General features: G+C 47.9%; 2 protein-coding genes across 2 annotated transcripts in view; both read left to right on the top strand.

Annotated features, from left to right (window-relative positions):
• The first annotated feature begins 1,831 nt into the window (after window positions 1–1,831).
• SLC32A1 (solute carrier family 32 member 1) lies at window positions 1,832–7,200 on the top strand. The gene is made up of 2 exons (XM_043988382.1): window positions 1,832–2,672; window positions 4,709–7,200. Exons 1-2 carry the CDS (start codon window positions 2,292–2,294, stop codon window positions 5,894–5,896), a joined length of 1,569 nt encoding a protein of 522 aa, XP_043844317.1. The 5' UTR covers window positions 1,832–2,291; the 3' UTR covers window positions 5,897–7,200.
• A 9,605-nt stretch (window positions 7,201–16,805) lies between these two features.
• Window positions 16,806–19,000, top strand: part of ACTR5 (actin related protein 5) — a 33,495-nt gene continuing 31,300 nt past the window's right edge. The window contains exon 1 of the mRNA XM_043988273.1: window positions 16,806–17,776. Coding sequence (XP_043844208.1) covers window positions 17,405–17,776 — 372 coding nt within the window. The 5' untranslated portion in view covers window positions 16,806–17,404. The remainder of the gene's footprint in view (window positions 17,777–19,000) is intronic.

The following is a 19,000-nucleotide window of genomic DNA, read 5'->3' as shown; positions in this document are numbered from 1 at the left end:
ACAATACGTTGTTGCAGAGATGCTAGCTCCCACACAGATAAATGCACCCTCCCAGATCCTACTTGTACATGCTGTCACAAATGCATACACAGAGACTTATAAATGCCCACACCAAAGACACTCGAATATGGACACACTCACAGACAGGAGCACTCACACGGGAACACTCGTATAATAGATTATTCCTGGACACATATGCTCTCAGCTTCCCTCTCCTCACCCCCAGCCCGCCTCCCTCGACAAACTCGGGGCTCAGACTCTCAGCTCAGGCCTACTGTGACATAGATAGGTTGTGGTCCTTGAAGGAGCTCAGACAGGTTCAATTCAGTCTTTGCTTCACTGAGCTCTAATCCAGTTGGTTCCGAACACTTCTTTCCCATCAGTTTCTGAGTGTCAGGGGGAGGGGTGTCTATCTATACACATATGTGAAAATAGAGAGTTGACTTAATATCTTCATTTTTGACACCCAAACCTCCCTCAGTACCTCCTCCTTCTCCAGCCAATTAGATCAGAACACATTTTGCCTGAAAGCTGTTTTGGAGAAAATGCCTTACTGTCTGAATTATCGGGTCTGGGTCTGGATAACTACTTTCCTAACTGCCCTTTGCAGCTGTAAGAACAGTTTCAGAGACTGAGCACACCTTGAGCAGGGCGGTCTTCCCTAAAATAATTTTATGCAGAATCTTTCCAATTTGCTGTCAGCCTCTAGAGGCTTCTACTGGGATTCCTCCCTTCCGAGTTCTGCTCCTCCTTGACTCCCCTCTTGGTCTCTTCCTCCTGGTCTCCGGGTAGCCCTCAACCCAGGACTCCTTGGTGATTTCACTGACACAGATGGGGACACAAGCACACATGAACTCATGTGGACAAACATAGACAAACAGATATGGGGGATCCAAAGTAGGCACATGCGGAGCAGGAAGGGGATTTGGGGTCCTAGGTGTATGCTGCCTCAGGGCTGGGAGCCTGTCTGAGCTGGGGACTGGGGAGTGCCACTTCCCCAAACTCCTGTTTTCACTGCTGCTTCTGGAAATAGATCTGGCTTTAAACCCTCAGTCCAAAAGGGTGAAAGGCATTCAGGCCTGAGACCTGAACCATTATCCTCACAAGACAGAGGCCTCTGACAGAAACCCATAACACATATATCCTGATCTTTCAATCCCAGAGACACTCAAGTCCCCTTCCCCCGCACTGAAATAAATAACCCAGACTTCTGACAGAGACTGTGGCAAGGAGCCCTGCACTTCCCCTGTGTATGCCCAGCTGTGTAAGTCTGTGATGGAGAGATAGACACAGAAAGAGACAAGAAACAGAGACATAGAGACACAGAAGAGAGAACAGTGTAGGGTGCTGGATGTTTCTTTTCCTCTTGCATCTTTCAGGCCCGATTCTTCAGTTCATCTTGAAGCCAGGCCGAAGCTCCAGAGCTTCCCGACTTGGTTCAGAGGCTAATCAGAAAAGGCTGAGCATTAGAGACTTGAGAAGAACCAAAATACTCAAACTCGGCACCATTCTGGGGTCTGTCGATGGTAGGAAGGGCTAAGGGTTAGGCTAAGGCACTGAAGAACCTCCCCCAGAAATGCAGCACTTTCTCTTCCCTCCGCTCCACCCCCGCCCCACTTCTTTCCTCTAGTCTCCTCCTCTCTTCTTCCCCACCTTTTCGTCTCCTCTTCTCCCATCTCCTTTTCTCCTTTCCTTATGTCTTCTGCACTCCCATATCTCCCTCTTTCCTTCTGACTCCTTTCCTCTTGTCTCCTTTCCTCTCCTCTCTTCTCTTTTCACTCCCTTTCCTTTTTCTCCATTCCCTTCCCCTCCCTCCCTTCTCTCCTTCTCCCTCCTACTCCCCTCTCCCCCCTCCCGCCTCCGTTGGATTTTTTCCCCCTCCCGTTTGACAGATGATCGCATTGGGCCGCGGACGCGGAGTGCGCCGCGCCAGGCTTGCGTTGGAGATCTGACGCTGCTGTTCGTGCTCCCCTATCCCCTCCCGCGCCCCTTCGGCTTCTCTGCAGTGCACTAGCACCGCCGCTGCTGACGGCGCCGCCTCCCTCCAGTCTCTACCAGTCTGCCCGCACGGGCCTGGCCCCCAGACCCGCCACCTCCTGATCTCCAAGCGCAGAGAGAGGTCATGATCCAGGGTGCCAGTGGGTGGAGAAGGAAGAACGTGGGGGAAAAGTGGAGATAGCGGTTTCACCAGCCATCGCTAGAGCCCGTGCATAGCCTGCGCCTGGAGGCTGCCCGGGTGACCTCCAGTCTCCCTAGCTGTCCGTGGAGTGGATCGGGCCCAAGTTGCAGCCATGGCCACCTTGATTCGCAGCAAACTGTCCAATGTGGCCACCTCTGTGTCCAACAAGTCCCAGGCCAAGGTGAGTGGCATGTTCGCCAGGATGGGCTTCCAGGCGGCCACTGACGAGGAGGCTGTGGGCTTCGCCCATTGCGATGATCTGGACCTGGAGCATCGGCAGGGACTGCAGATGGACATCCTCAAGTCGGAGCCCAGTGAGGAGGGAGCTGAGCCGCCCGTCGAGGGTGACTTCCACTACCAGAGGGACGGTTCCGGCCCCTTGCCACCCTCGGGTTCCAAGGAGCAGGGCATGTGCGCTGAGTTCGGGGGTGGCCAGGACAAGCCCAAGATCACTGCCTGGGAAGCAGGCTGGAATGTCACCAACGCCATCCAGGTAAGCGCCACCCTCCCTCCCCTCCGGGGACACTGCGGCGGTGGCTGAGGCAGTTAAGCACTACCTGCGCGGAGGGGCATATACGCAGAGAGAGAAACCAGAGCAGAAGGGGAAGCGCAGACAGAACCAGGCATTAGATGGAAGGACATGGAGATAGATATAGAAACAGAGATAGTGAGAAAGGGAGATGTAGAAGTTGTGACAAGGAAATGGTGAGGGAGCAAACAAAATGAGACAGAGCATGACGGAGGCTGTGACACATACATGGACAAGGACAGAGACAAAATGACAGACAGGGACATATATTGCAGAGGTAAAGGGGAGCAGGCAGAGACGCAAGTGAAAAGACAGAGACAGAAATCTAGAGAGATCCAGAAAGAGGTAGAAACAAAGAGAGACGGAGGACTGGCAACAGATACATTTTATCAGAAACGTAGAAACAGGCGGACTGAATAAAAAAATAGGCAAATCCAGAGACGTAATAAGCCAGACTCAGAGACTGAACCTAGGAAAGGGAGACAGAGAGGCGAAAGGGGAGAAAATGAGATGGAGGGAAGCTAAGAGAGACAGAAAGGAGAGAGAGAAAACAAGGATGAGAAATCATGGGATTCTCAGTGGTTCTGGAATGGATCAACTTTCGAGGTAAAAGAGAAATTATCTGACCTGGGAACTCTTTTCAATCTCCCTTCTTCACAACCTGCTCCCCAGCCCCCCTGGTTGCCTCCGCTTATCCCACGCAGAGCTGGAAAAGCAAAAGAGGCCCGGGCAGCACACAAGAGCCAACCAAAGTCAAAACAGACATTAACGTGCATTATCAAACATGGATCCTGGCCTTCAGTTAGAACCCCTGGTGGGACAGATATCCCACGGCAGACAGATATGTGTGTGACACAGACAGATCCCTAGGGGAGACAGATCTGAACAAGCACAGTCAGATCTTGCACACACGCAATCTCATACCAGCCTCGATTCCTCTTTTCTTTCAATCTAAATCCCGGCTCCTAAGGAAAACTAAGCAGAGGAGAGCGGCAAAGAGAATAAATATCTTCACAGAGCCGGAGAGGGGAAAGTCCCCTCTAGGGTTCTAGGATGTGAATTCTGAGACAGGGCTTTAGGGGCGGGCTAGGGGCCTAGCGAAGAGAGGCGGGGGCTCCGAGAAGGGGCGGGGCGGGGAGCTTTCCAACAGCCTGCCCGCAGAGACCAAGGCCTCCCTTAATTCGGTTCTGGTATTCTCCGTCCTGTCCTTCCCGCTATGGCTATGTAATAATAGGGACTAATTCTCCCAGAACAGAAAACCGCGGTGAGGTGCTGTCAGGCCTTTTAATGAAAGTCCTCCTGAAGGCTTTTTCAGCGACCGGTGGAGAGCAGAACTTGAGTCCTGGCGAAGCCTGTATTCAGGTCCACTGGACCCAAGAGGATCGAATAGGTCGCGGTCCCGACAACCTAGAGCCATTGGAGCACTTCCCTTTACAGAACTCCCTCTACCGGGAGGCCTCGCTAGAGATTAGCCAGTCCGCTCGACCCGCGGTGCGCTAAGGTTGTCGGGCAGCCGGAGAATCGGTCCTTACCAAGCGTCTCTGACACGGCTCGGCTGCCCACTTCCCGCCAAGAGATCGCGCAGCCCTAAGCCCGAGGCGGTTTCTGCTGTGGCTCACTTTAGCGTTTCCTTCCCTGGTGGGAAGAAGAAAGGCTTTCAGGACAAGGCTATTTGTTGGGAGTGAGGGAGGAGTGGGGGACCCACTGTGAGAAGGGGAAAACTCGAGGACCTTAGTTCTCCTCAATTTCGTTTCCTTCATTTTCCTAATCCCGCAATTTCCGAAACCCCGAGGCTAGAACTCCTTTGGGGGGAGGAGGGACTCCCTGGAGGGAACTGGGACGTTATGGCTCTGAAGACAGTCTCCTGTGCCACACACACACACACACACACACACACACACACACACACCCCTACCTCTGCTTGTCCTCTTCCTCCCCTCCCTAGTCAAATCTAAGCTCAGGTCCACCGAGCCATTTCGTTTCCGTTTTGTCTCTTGTAGGGGATGTTTGTCCTGGGCCTACCCTATGCGATTCTGCACGGAGGATATTTAGGACTGTTTTTAATTATTTTCGCCGCCGTGGTTTGCTGCTACACTGGCAAAATCCTCATAGCGTGCCTGTACGAGGAAAATGAAGACGGGGAGATAGTCCGGGTGAGGGACTCCTACGTGGACATTGCCAACGCCTGCTGCTCCCCCAGGTTCCCCAAACTGGGAGGGAGGATAGTTAATGTGGCTCAGATTATCGAGTTGGTCATGACGTGCATCCTCTACGTAGTGGTCAGTGGCAATCTGATGTACAACAGCTTTCCCAGCCTGCCGGTCTCGCAGAAGTCCTGGTCTATTATCGCCACTGCGGCGTTATTGCCCTGCGCCTTTTTGAAAAATCTAAAGGCCGTCTCCAAATTCAGCTTGCTCTGCACCTTGGCCCACTTCGTTATCAACATCCTGGTCATTGCCTACTGCTTGTCCAGGGCCCGGGACTGGGCTTGGGAGAAGGTCAAATTTTATATAGACGTGAAGAAGTTCCCCATCTCTATAGGCATCATCGTCTTTAGCTACACCTCACAGATCTTCCTCCCGTCCTTGGAGGGCAATATGCAGAAGCCTAAGGAGTTCCACTGCATGATGAACTGGACACACATTGCGGCCTGCGTGCTCAAGGGCCTCTTTGCTCTCGTGGCCTACCTGACTTGGGCCGATGAGACTAAAGAGGTCATCACCGACAACCTGCCATCCACCATTCGTGCTGTGGTCAACATCTTCCTGGTGGCCAAGGCGCTGCTATCCTACCCGCTGCCGTTCTTTGCTGCTGTGGAAGTGCTGGAGAAGTCCCTCTTCCAGGAAGGCAGCCGCACCTTCCTCCCCAACTGCTATGGGGGCGACGGACGGCTGAAGCCCTGGGGGCTGACGCTGCGCTGCGCGCTCGTGGTGTTCACGCTGCTCATGGCCATTTACGTGCCGCATTTCGCGCTGCTCATGGGCCTCACTGGAAGCTTGACCGGCGCGGGCCTCTGCTTCCTGCTGCCCAGTCTGTTCCATCTCAAGCTGCTCTGGCGGAAGTTACTCTGGCACCATGTCTTCTTCGACGCGGCCATTTTCCTCATTGGCGGCATCTGCAGCGTGTCCGGCTTCGTGCACTCCCTGGAGGGGCTCATCGAGGCTTACCGAACCAATTCAGAAGACTAAACCCTGGGGCAGCGGCAGAAAGGCCGGTGGGCTGGCGGGCGTCCTCTTGGCATCTCCCCCTCTCCTATGGACACCTGCACTGCCCCCGCCCTTCTCGTTCTGGTCCCACGGTTCCTTCGCTGCTCTCTGCCCAGTTCCATTCCACCCAACCCCGTCCAATCCCATTCTGCCGGGTCCCCCAGGCTCCATCTCTGCATCCTTTCCTATTCCTTCCAGTCTTGGGATTGGGTGGCTAGGGTGAGTGGTCCAAAGATGGTCGCACCCTGTCCGGACGCCACACCCCTTTCGAATCCGCCCCATCCCACCCTCTCCAGGCATCGCCCAGTACAGTTCCAGTTGTTTGCATTGCTGTGCCCCTCCCCATCCAGTTTGGTCCATTTGGGGTAGGCAGGGTCTACGCCTTTGGGTTGTATCGCCATTGGCCAAACTCATCCCCTCCACTTCTCCCTCTCCTACTCCCCCTTCCCAAAGCCCTGACTTTTGGTTTAGTTTTTCGATCTAAGCTTTAAATTTAAATCTCTATATTTTTTTTTAGCAATTCAGGAGGGAAATAGAATAATCTTAAATAAAAGCATTTATTTTGTTTTAATTTATTTGTTTTAAAATAAAGCTGGGGGTTAGGTTGGCGCGAGGCAGTGGAGGGCAAGGAAACCCCTTTCAATGTTTGAGGGAATTTCGTCCAACTAAAACCCCTTTCTTGGGATTAGCTCCAGCACTGGATCGCGGGGACTCTTTATGCAATGGACAAGGCCCGGCTAGTCCGTCTGTGAGTCCCACCCCTCGCTACACCCTTAGCCGGGATCCCAGAGAAGTGTGGGTAGGTTCGTCCCAAGAACGTTTTTGCACATTGTAGGTTGTTTTAGGACACACAGCACATCACCGTAGGGGCGCCCAGTGAGGGAGAAACTGGCCAGGGACTCTGGACTTTGACTGGGGATGGAGAATGGGAGGGAATTCCCAATCAACAAATATGCCTGTAATCTTCCACTTTTCCCCAAAGCCAAGCTAGCTTCCTGTTCTGAGGACATTTCGCCTTCAGCTGAAAACACAAACTGGAATTTGTTTCTTTTCCGTTTCATTCTTTTCTTTAGGGGGAAGGGAGGTAAACATAAACTACAACTTGTTGGATTTCAGGAAACAAAACCCACCCCATTCTGTGCAACCTATCAGATTGTGGAGCTGTTCAAATGTGCGTGTGGTGTAATTGTGGTAAATGAAATGAAAATGTATATCAGAAAAAAAATCTATCTTTAACATTAAGATGTGATTCATAGTTATATCCACAAATAAAGAGGAAACAATGACCCTGTGACTAGAGATTTTTATTTTTGTTTTGGCTTTAGTCCCAGCACCTGATTTCGTCTTCATTGTCTGGTGGGACAGCCTGATCTTGCAGCTAGAGAAAAGTAAGGTGAGATCCACTTCTATGAAAAATTAGTTCATTCGTCGTTCACTCAAGAAATATTTATTATACACCTGCTCAGTACAGGGCACTATGCATGTTTAAAGTCAACTGATGTACCATTTAGGTTATGACTAAAAGATCAAAAGGGAGATGGTTAGCTGGAAAGTAATGGAGAAAAAGGTGGGAAGAAAGAAAATTGTCTTCCAGATGAGAAGCTCCATGAGGAAAGAGATCGTCTTACCTAAACTTTTCGTACCTCTAAGCATTTAGGCACGCTACTCTACACCCCTAAATTTGTTGAATGAATGAATGATTAAGGGCTCGGGTAGCCTTTGCAGAAACCCGCAAGGATTTAAAAGTGCAGGCTGAATAACTTGCTGTCACACGTTTTCTCCCTAAACTCCACTCACCCATTCCTGGGGCTGTGTGATGTAGTTGAAAGAATTCCATGTCTGGAAATCAGAGAAAAGCTCTTGTAGGTTTGAACCCCGGCTCTCGCGTTTGCTAGCTTAGTGAGCACGTCCAAATCATTTAATTTCTCCGAGTCTCAGTCTCCTTATCTGTAAACTGAGAGGATTGGAATAATTAGCTTTAATTACGATCTATGACACCGTCTGCTACACCCTCTTATTGTATATGCACACTAAAACTCCTCCCCCCGTCCCCAAACTTAGACCAGCGGTAAAAAATCGTGAGAGCCAGGCCAGAATGGAAATAGTGTTTCTCTAATCCCGTTCCCCCCCACCCCCATCCCCAGTCTATTTGGTCAAAAGAAAAGGAGAGAATTTGATCTGTAGAGAAAACCAACCCACATCTTTCTGATTAGAAATCGCTTTTTTCCTCCCCCAGTTTCAGACCGCGGGTGGAGATAGGGAGCAATTTGCCAGGCTTATCTAGATAATCAATCCACTTTTCCTTACTTGTGTAACCAGATTCAGAAACCCTACTCATTAATTGTCTACCTTCTGTCCCCTGCCTTGCTCACCAGCCCCAAGCTCCGCCTTCTCAAAACCATAGAGTGAATCCCGGCTTCACCGCTCTCCACTCTCCCTGTTTCTTAGGTTTTAAAATACGTGCTGTGGTGGGAGAAATGAGAACCAGAGTGAAGGGTGGGCGCTAGGGCTGCTCGGAGAGCTCACTACAGCTCCCTCCGAAAGGGAAAAAAGTCCGCCCCTGGGGAGGCGTTTTCTGAGTAGCTTCGGTGAATCCCCATCGTCGTTGGCCTGACGATTCGGCCCGACTGCTTTGCAGCTTTGCTCCTCATTTACTCAGATGCTCCTCACCTGAGAGGTTGGTTTCAAACGATTTCTTGGTTTTTTGTACTCACAGAAGATTCTAAGGAATTGCGTGAATGCCCGCTCCCCCCTCCCAATATGTGTCTGCTTCGGTTCCTATGTCTTTCTATTCTTCAGTTTAGCTTATTAAGCAGATATTACTATTCACAGTCCTCTGGGGATTCATTAGACACTACTTAGGATCTGCTTTCAAAGAGCTTCCAGTCTAATAGAGACGGGAAAGCCGTGCCCCTAATAACTGTGATGCGAAGGAGAGGTGGGTAAGGGGAGAAATCCGGGCCGAGTAATACAAACATTTTGAAGATGGAGTGAGGTCTTGAAAGGCTTCTAGGAAGAAATGGCACCTGAGCCTTGAAGAGGAGAGACTTCAACAGAAGGGGAGAGGAGGTCTACTCCAGATAGTAGGGATAAGCGTTAGGAAATGAGAAGGAAAGAAAGAAAAGAGAAGGAAAGAGGAGAGGACAGGTCAAGAATAGGGGATAGAGAACAGTCCAGATTGGGTGTACAAAACATCGTTGTACAATACTTGAAAGGGAAGGGGACGAAGGAAATAGAACTGGATAGGTAAGTGGAACCCCTATTGTGGAAAAGCTATATGCCAGAATCTGGCATTTTAATGTTATTCGGTAAGCAATTGTTCTTTTTCTCCTCCATCTGCCTTTCTCGTTTCTCATTCTCTTTCTCCTCTTTTTTCCTAAGTCTGTCTCTCGGCCTGTATCTCCTTTCTGTCTGTTCTCTCTGTCCTTCTGTTCCTCTTTCTCTCTGGCTCTCATCTCCTCTCTCTTGATTTCTCTGTCCCACTCTCACCTCCTCTCTCTAATGTTCCTTGTTTCTAGGTCTTTTGGTCTCAGTCTCTCATTCTTTCTCTCCGATTTTTTGACGTGAACATGGGTTGGGGGTGGGGTGCAATTAATAGAGCTCTTAGCTAAATCAGAGTCCTTACCCGACACCCTGTTCTCTCTCCCCCCCCCCCTCTCGTCTCTACAAAGTGCCTTTGAAGGACAGAGACGTGACTCTGGTTCCTGGGTTTGAGGTTTAGATCTAGTAATTTAAAGAAACCTTAAAGACGATCGATTCTGGCACAAATAACCCCCTTTAAACAGCGGCTGGCCGCCTTCTCCAAAACACAGTGTCTTGTCAGCAGAGCTGGTCGGCTGCCTGTGCACGCTCCAGTTTTCTTTCAAGGTCAGTGGCCGAAAAGGGGCGGAATGGGGGTGGGGGAGAATTCCTCCCGGAGGAGGGGGGCCAATGAAAGATGGGCTGAGATTTAAAGACGTGTGATCTTTCCTCTTTGAAGCTCTCTCCCTGCTTTCTGGTGAAAGAAGCCTCCCTTAGGGTAACTAACTGCAGGAGACAATGTCCTTGCTTGTTTTCTTTCTTATTTCTTCCTTTCCTTCTTTTTTTTTCTTTCTTTCATTTTTTCTTCTTTTGGTCTATGCCAGTAGGTTCCCGCCCCCACCTTCCTCCCACACACCCGTCTACCGGGCTGTCTGATTGGGGCTTTGGTATGCCCAAATCTCAGCAGAGTCTGGGGTGAGGCCTCCGAGAGGCCCAGACATTCTGCAATGCAGTCATACAGGCGGGGGGGGGGGGGGGGGGGGGGGGGGGGGGGGGGGGGGGGGGGGGGGGGGGGGGGGGGGGGGGAGGGGGGGGCAAAAACCCCTAATACCCAAAGACAGTCCGGATGCCGGTCCTCTTTTGTTAATTAAAAAAGTCCAGATGGATGGAAACCCATCGGCTCCTGGTTTAGGATTGGAAAAGAGCCCTGAAATTTGGGAATTGGGGAAAGGGCAGTCAGGACTGATTTGCAGTGGAGTGCATTGGAAGAGGACTCCAGTCTGGGGACATCAGTCATAGGAGAGAGCAAAGGCGACTCAGAGAGGACCCAGTTCTGTGGTAGAAAGGAATTGGGGACAAGGGTAATAACCTTAAGAGGACCCCTTCCTCACCTCTTCCCCACATCCTATGTTGTGCTCATGTCCTTCATAGCAATGAGGCAGTCTGTGATAGTTCCTTCCTTAGAGGTCTGTTCCGGAAGAGTTCAGGACAAGTCAGTCGTGGGCTGGGCTGGAGGAAGGACTGGACAGTAACAGAGAATCTCTGAAAGGCTTTTTTCTTTTTGTTGTTTTTGTTTTTGCAGGGCAATGAGGGTTAAGTGACTTGCCCAGGGTCACACATCTAGTTAAGTGTCAATTGTCTGAGGTTGGATTTGAACTCAGGTTCTCCTGAATCCAAGGCCAGTGCTTTATCCACTGAGCCACCTAGCTTCCCTCCACCCCCTTTTTTGGCTCTGTTTTACTTTCTTTGCCCAATTAGGCCTTCGTATATGAAGGACAGCCACTGAGGTAGAGGAAACCAATCAGGCTAGAATGAGTCTGCCCTTCATCTTGTACTCCTCTGTTGTTTCCTTATCAGAGGAGGAAAAGCAGACTGAAGACTACAATCCAGTAGAAGCTAGGCATTTACTTCTTTCCCAGCCTAGCCCTACAGCATCGCCTTAGGTGCTGGCAGAGGGGTACCTTATTCCCAGGCTCCCCCTACCCCTAAACCAGAGCCTGTGACATTTTTCAACCACTGCAGGGACATGAGATACCCATTTTCTGATCCAGCTCCCATAATGCATTCCATAGCTAGACCAGTTTTACAGATTCTGGTTTATGCCTGGGACCTTTCCTTCTCTTACCTCTTGCCACCAGAGCTGAGACTTGACTGATATCTGAGTGCTGTACTTAGCTCAGAAAGGGACCTTAGAGAACATTTGGTATGATCTACTCATGAAGGAATTGCAGTTCAGAAGTTTATTAACGTTTTCAGAGACACACAGTGATTTATTCACAGGGTAAAACTAGAAACTAGGCCTCTTGCCTCCCAGTCTGGGGATCTTTGCATTACATCAAGTAACACTTCTTCAGCAGAGAAACTCACTCCTTTTCAAAGTAGACCTCCCTAATCTGCCAGGGATCCTAAAACTGCAGGGGAAACTGGATATCCCCTTGTCCTGAATGAAATTAGGCTGGGAGCTGAAGAAGAGGTGCCTGAATCACAGCTTCTTTCTAGATTGTACCATCCACACCAATTCCGATCCTGATCTTGAGCAGGAATGCTTCAGAAACTAGGTTGACTTTGGGGCTGCTGGTCAAGAACTGCTACTTAGTTAAGTGACTGAGAATGGCCCCCTTCTGAAAGTGACTTGAGCTAATAAGACTACTTACTGCCTCCCTGATGACTGTGGGTGGGGCTTCTGCCCCCTAGGCTATGCCCTATAACCCCCTCCCTTGTGCTGGTCCGAACAACTCAAATCTGTAGCCACGGCGGCTAGTTATTTGCAAAATAATAGGATCCATTCTGAGATGGGATGGACTTTAAGGCTGCCTAACCTGTTCCTTTTACAGAAGAGGAAACTGGGGAGATTAGAGGCTTGTAGATTTAGAGCTGGTAGGGCCAATCCTCCCCTTTTACTGATGAGGAAACAGGTCCAGGGAGGAATAGGGACTTGTCAATCAGGTAGTAAATTGCAGAGCCAAGATTTACACTCTGGACCTCTGAATCAAAGTCCAGTGGTCTTTCCACTACACCACACTATCAGACACTGTCTTTATGTATTGTTAAAATGTCCTCGTCTTTGGTGCTGGAGGGGGGGGGGGCGGGGAGAAGGGGATTGATTGGATTGGATTTGGAAGGAGCAGAACCTGGAAAAGTCCCCCAGTTGTAAAATAAGAGGGAAGACTAGATAATTTCCAGATATGAGTTCGTACATCCTCAGCGCAGTTTGAAAGGAAGCCTCACTGTGTTTGAAAATTGGATTATCTGTATGAAATGTTTAAGAGTTAGTTTAACTTTCTCTTTAACAAAGGAGACTTGACTTTTCACAAAATTGGTTTCCAAATGCTAGAGAACAATATTGCAATATTGTCTGGGGAAAAGCCACAAAAAAGTGAACCTGTTTCAGTTCTCTTGCATTTCCTTCTCTATAAAATGGGGATAATAAATACTTGCATTATGATTATATATGACAAGAAATAGCATGCATCTCACATAGAATATAAATTGTTTTTCTAGAGTCTTACTCACCTGAGCACATAGGCTTTAATTGGAGTTATGGGGAGCAAAAGAAAAAAAAAGAGCCCAAATAAAACTGGGGGGAAAAAAGATAATATAGAGGAAAATGCATGAGACATACCCAAAAGCCACCTAGTGGGGAAAGTATGGAATAACTCACAAGAAAGAAGTCTCAACACAGTATCTTCAAACACCAAAACAGTACAAAACTGCAGAGTTCCAGTTACAACTATTACAACTTTTATATTAGAAATTCAATATGAGGTAAATAAATATCATAGGTGTCACCGAGAGGTTATGAGGTGGAACTCATGATTGCAACATGCAATTCATAGGTATATTTTATTCAAAAGAAACCTCAATCAAGTTATTTTTGTAATTCATAATAATAATATAATTGTAATCAGTTGAGCTCTTGTTCTATACCAGGTATTGTTAGGGGTTGGGGATAGAAATACAATAAATGAAACCCCTACTCAAAAGAAGTTTATAGAGATCAGAGAGAAGCAGCTTTGGAAGGAACAAAACTGTATGGATTCAATTCACTGCAATTTAATAAATAGAAGCTACATATATGGAAATAAAATTACATATTGATAGAGGAATATAATACTATTCACTCAGATAAATGAAGGATAGCAAGTCACTTAACCTCAGTTTCCTCATTAGCAAAATGAAAGGGTTCCCTAAATAGATGACTTTGTCAGGCCCTTTCTAGCTCTAAGTCTATGAGTTATGAACTACATGATTTCCTTTTTTATTCACTTAATAGTATTTTATTTTTTCCCAATTACATGTAAAGATAGTTTTCAACATTCATTTTTGTAAAATTTTGAGTTCCAAATTTTTCTCCCTCCCTCCCTTGCCTCCCCCTTCCCCAAGACTGCAAGCAATCTGACATAGGTTATACAGTATAATCATGTTTTTGTTTTTGTTTTTTGTGGAGCAATGGGGGTTAAGTGACTTGCCCAGGGTCACACAGCTAGTAAATGTCAAGTGTCTGAGGCCGGATTTGAACTCAGGTACTCCTGAATCCAGGGCCGGTGCTTTATCCACTGCACCACCTAGCCGCCCCCATAATCATGTTAAATATATTTCCACATTAGTCATGTTGTGAAAGAAAAATCAGAACAAAAGGGAAAAACCATGAGAAAGAAAAAATAACAAAAAAGTAAAAATAGCATTTCTCAATCTACATTCAGACCTCATAGTTCTTTTTCTGGATGTGGATAGCTTTTTCCATTATGAGTCATTTGGAACAGTCTTGGATCATTGTATTGCTGAGAAGAGCTAAATCTGCCATAGTTGATCATTGTACAATGCTGCTTTTACTGTGTATAATGTTCTCCTGGTTCAGCTCACTTCACTCAGCATCAGTTTATGTAAGTCTTTCCAGGTTTTTTCTGAAATCTGCCTTCTTGCCATGTCTTATAGCACAACATTATTCCATTACATTCATATACCACAACTTGTTCAGCCATTCCCCAATTGATGAACATCCCCTCAATTTCCATTTCTTTGCTACCACAAAAGAGCTGCTATTAGTATTTTTGTACATGTTTGGGTTCTTTTCCCTTTTTATGATCTCTTTGAGATACAGACCTAGTGGTGGTATTGGTGGGTGAAAGGATATGCACAATTTTTTAACCTTTGGGCATAGTTCCAAATTGCCCTCCAAAATGGTTGGATTGGTTCACAAATCCATCAAAAATGCATTCATTTTCCAATATTCCCACATCTCCAACATTTATCATTCTCTTTTTTTGTCATATTAGCCAATCTGATAGGTATGAGGCAGTACCTCAAAGTTGTTTTAATTTGCATTCCTCTAATCAATTAGAACATTTGGAACATTTTTCATATGTCTATAGATAGCTTTAATTTCTTCATTTGAAAACTGCCTGTTCCTATCCTTTGACCATTTATAAATTGGGGAATGATTTGTATTCTTATAAATTTGATTCAGTTCTCTATATAGTTGAGAAATGAGGCCTTTAGCAGAAACACTGACTGTAAAAATTGTTTTCCAGCTTTCTGCTTTTCTTCACATCTCAGTTGCATTGATTTTGTTTGTGCAAAACCTTTTCAATTTAATGTAATCAAAATTAGTCATTTTGTATCTCATAATGTTCTCTGTCTTTTGTTTGTTCATAAATTTTTCCCCTTTCCATAGATCTGATAGTAAACTATTCCTTCTTCTCTTAACTTGCTTGTGGCATCACCCTTTATGTCTAAATCAAACTATGTGATTTTTTGATAAAAACACAAAACTAGCACAAAGCCAGACTATAGTATTGAAGGGAGACTTTAGCTCTCAACATATGATGGAGATGTCTCTGCTAAAAAAACAACATGGTATTTGAATGGTATTTGTTGATCATTTTACAAAAGTAGAGCAAGCAAGGAGGGAAACTAATCCTTTAAGGTTTCGTAGAAACACAAACCCTCTGAGGCTACCTACTTTAACCCTACCTGAAGCATAAATCTCTAGAACATCTTCGACAAATGACCATTCAGCTTTTTAAATTTCCTTTTTTTGAAGGAAGAATGACCAATGATCCCCTACTTTCCCCCTTGGGCTTGGATTTGCTCCTAAACAGAACCTTTTCACTTCAGAATCAGATGTTCATTGAATCACTATGGAGAAATTGAGTTTACTCTATGGTGTTGGACAAGAACTTCTCTCTGAGTCATCAAATGCCATGGTTAAAAACGCTTTCATCTATCCCTGGAGTACATTGGTGTAGCCCTCTTTTGCCTAAGGAGTGTAGGATTTCTGGGATTTGTGTTAGTAGTATCTTTTAGTATGCAAGCTCTAACAGAATGTTGGATTGAAAGTGGAGCCCAATTAGGTTCATGGAGATCCCATCCCAGAGGAAACAAGGCATCAGAGCCCAAATGAGAACCAGGCTGGTAAGCTGGCATCAGGAGCAGAGGGAGCAGGGTCCCCCATGCTGTCCTGAAGGCCTGCTTCCCCACCAGCCACCTACAGAGATCCACAGAAACTGGCTGGGGGGGAGGGTCAGAAAACAAGTGGTCTAGCCACAGTAGAGGCTCCATTTTCCCTGAGAACAAATAAGTCAACAGACACAGCCCAGGCTGCTGTCAGCCACCCAGGGAACTTTCTGAAACCCTCTTCTTCCTCCTCTTTGGAACTGCCCATCAGCCACCACCACATCGTTATTCTCTAAGGCTTGTTTGCTTCTCTTTGGAGCTCTGCCTCAGCCCTCCCAAGAAAAGGAGCAGCAGGCTGGGTATTTTGGGGGTGGGGTATACTTCATGCTGTTCCCCTAGCAAAACATTCTCAGGTGCTGGCAGTTCATTATTTCAGATAGCACAGCAGCAGCCTTTCTTCTGTACACAAACCCACCCCATCCCCATGTCCCTGAAGGAAATGGATATCTGTACTTATATCTGGTTTGAGGTCCCCCTGCATGGTGGCTGAGGGTTTGTGGGAGGGGGGTGACAGGATAGAGAGAGGGAATTGGGGGGCTAGGGAAATGAAACAATTTTAAAAGTTGACCTTTGTTATTTTTAAAATAAAAAATAAGAAGGAAAAAAACATTAAATTATAAATTGCCCAGTAAAATGTGAAATTTCTGGGGGCAGTTAGGTGGTGCAGTGGATAGATAAAGCACCGGCTCTGGATTCAGGAGGACCTGAGTTCAAATCTAGCCTCAGACACTTGACACTTACTAGCTGTGTGACCTTGGGCAAGTCACTTAACCCCAACTGCCTCACCAAAAAAAAAAAAGAAAGAAAGAAAAATGTTTTAATCACAACTAAACGTGTCTAGTTGATAGGTAGACAGACTCACTCTGGATCAAATGAAATAAAGATATGTAAAACGCTTTGTAATTCTTAAAGCACCATATATAAATGTCAGCTACGAAGATGATGATGATGGGGTGTGGATCAAAGGAAAGCAGGCATTCAGTTCAACCCTAAAATGGAAGTTTTCAGTTCCAAAAAAATCTCTTAAAAATGCCAAATCCAAGTCCTGTCCATCCTGTTAGAATTCTGGTATATAAGGAGTATGAGCATCTATCTTTTTTTTAAAAAATTCAATTCAAGCCAATAAATATTTATTAAGCACCTAATATATGCCAGCACTGTGCTAAGTAGTGCTGGGCAGAAAAAAAGGCAGTCCCTGGAGAAGTTTACAATTTAATGGGGAAGAGAACATGCAAACGCACACACATATAGAGCAAACTATCCACAAGATAAATAGTAAATAATTAAATGAGGGCAGGCACTAGAATTAAGAGGGGATGGGGAAGGCTTCCTGTAGGAGGTGAAGTTTTATCTGGGACTTAAAGGAAGCCAGGGAGGTCAGTAATTGCAGCAGAGGGAGAGCCTTCCAGGCATGGGGGGGGGCAGCCACAAAAAATGCCCAGAGCCGGGAGATGGCGTGTCTCGTTCATGAGCAGCCAGGAGATCATTGTCACTGGATAGAAGAGTAAGCTGCAGTCCAGCACGACGTAAAAGCAGTGCGAAGTAGTGGCTAGAGCGTTAGAACCCCTCTACAGTGCGTAACGCGCCTCTCGCCCCCTGGTGGAGTTGGTTTCAATAGCGAAAAGGGCCCGGAAGACGAGTGGCGTTCTTACTCCAATGACGGGCCGTGGAGCACGCAGCCGCAGTTCCTCTCTAAACACCCGGAGACCGGAACGCGTGTGCTGGGGCAGAGGTGGCCGCAGCGCCAGGGGAAGAGAAAAGCCGTAGTCCCCGACGCCGTCGGATCGTTCCAAGATGGCGGCGGCCTCTAACGTCTACGCTTTCCGGGACGTTCGCACAGTGCCGGACCCGGTGCTGGAGCCCCCGCCGGCCGTGCGAGTGCCGCACCCGGTGCCGCTAGTGCTGGACAACGGTTCTTTCCAGGCGCGCGTGGGCTGGGCGTGCCCGGGGGCCGAACCCGAGCCGCGCCTTCTGTTCCGCTCCGTGTGCGCGCGCAGCCGCGGGGCCGCGCGCGGAGGGGGCGCTCAGGTGGGCAACGATCTGGGCAGCCTGGAGCCGCTGCGCTGGCTGCTCCGCTCGCCCTTCGACCGCAACGTGCCCGTCAACCTGGAGCTGCAGGAGCTGCTGCTAGACTACAGCTTCCAGCGCCTCGGCGTCTCCTCGCAGGTGAGGGTGCCGTGCCACGCGACCCCGGAGAGCCTCTGACTTCTCCCCCTCAGACGCCCCTCCGGCTCTTCCTCTCCTTCATCCCCCTTCCCCCCCGCCCCCGACACCCTCAGGCTCCTCCCCTCTCCCCATCCTCTCTGCAGTTACCATCCTTCTGCTCCGCCCATATCCTCCCCTCTCCCCACTTTCATTTTGCTCCCCCCATCCTCAATCTCCCCATTTTAGCTCCTTGACTTCTCTTCTTCCCACTTCCTCATGCCCTTGCCCCATTCTCCTTCCTTCATACCCCATTGTTCCACCCTCATAGCCTCCTCACACCCTTCCCTCATCCCATCTACTTCCGATCTTTCGCCCCTTTCTACTTCTCTGACACTGTCGATCCTCATCCTCTTTATGCCCTTCTCAGACCCTCTCTGCCTCTCCTATATGCCCCTCCTTATCTTCTCACCTCCTCTTTATGCCTCTTCCTCGTCCTGCTTCTTACCCCGAGCTTTACTTAAACTTAAGCCTCTCAGACCCTCCCTCACCACCCTCTTGTGCCTTCCATTCTGTCTGCATGCCCCTCACTATCCTCTTACCTCCTGCAGATGTATGCTTTCTTCTCACCAAGAGGTGCCCCACCTCTTCTGCCATGTTCCGGGCCGACTCAGCCCCCACATCCTTCCTAATCCTCATCCTTCTTCTTAGTCTCCTGTACACCCAACCCACCCTACTGCTGAACAAACTTGGCTCATTACTCCTCCATAATTTTTTTTACAGATTACCCCCAAGTCATTCCCAAGTCATTTTTCCACAAATTTACTCCTTGCCTCCCCTTTCTACGGTTCTGTTGCCTTCAGATGCTTATATATCTGGTATCTGGCACTTCTCTCCATTCACTTCTGCAAACATCTCTTCAATAAGCATCTATTTGTGTTAAGCACTGTTCTAGGCAAGGGGGTAGGGATTCAAAGACTTCATAGAGAGAAAGTGGCATTTCAGTTGATTTTTACAGCTAGGTGGATAGACTATAGGGCCTGGAATCAGACTCATCTTCATGAGTTCAAATCAAGCCTCAGACACTTACTACTAGCTGAGGGACCATGGGCAAGTCACTTAATTCTGTTTGTCTGCTTTTCCTCATCTGTAAAATGATCTGGAGAAGGCAGTGGCAAGCCATTCCAGTATTTCTGCCAAGAAGATCCCAAATGGGGTCACAAAGAGTCAGACACAACTGAAATGACT

This window comes from Dromiciops gliroides, chromosome 2 (genome assembly GCF_019393635.1).
Source record: "Dromiciops gliroides isolate mDroGli1 chromosome 2, mDroGli1.pri, whole genome shotgun sequence".
Lineage (NCBI taxonomy): Eukaryota > Metazoa > Chordata > Mammalia > Microbiotheria > Microbiotheriidae > Dromiciops > Dromiciops gliroides.
Note: the sequence above shows the minus strand (reverse complement) of the source record. Positions and strands in the feature narration are given on the sequence as shown.

What these genes read in the sequence shown, in the direction of transcription:
- SLC32A1 (XM_043988382.1), top strand. Translation starts at nt 2,292, where the DNA reads ATGGCCACCTTGATTCGCAGCAAACTGTCCAATGTGGCCACCTCTGTG. An exon ending in ATGTCACCAACGCCATCCAG is followed by an intron (nt 2,673 to 4,708) that starts GTAAGCGCCACC and finishes TGTCTCTTGTAG; the next exon opens with GGGATGTTTGTCCTGGGCCT.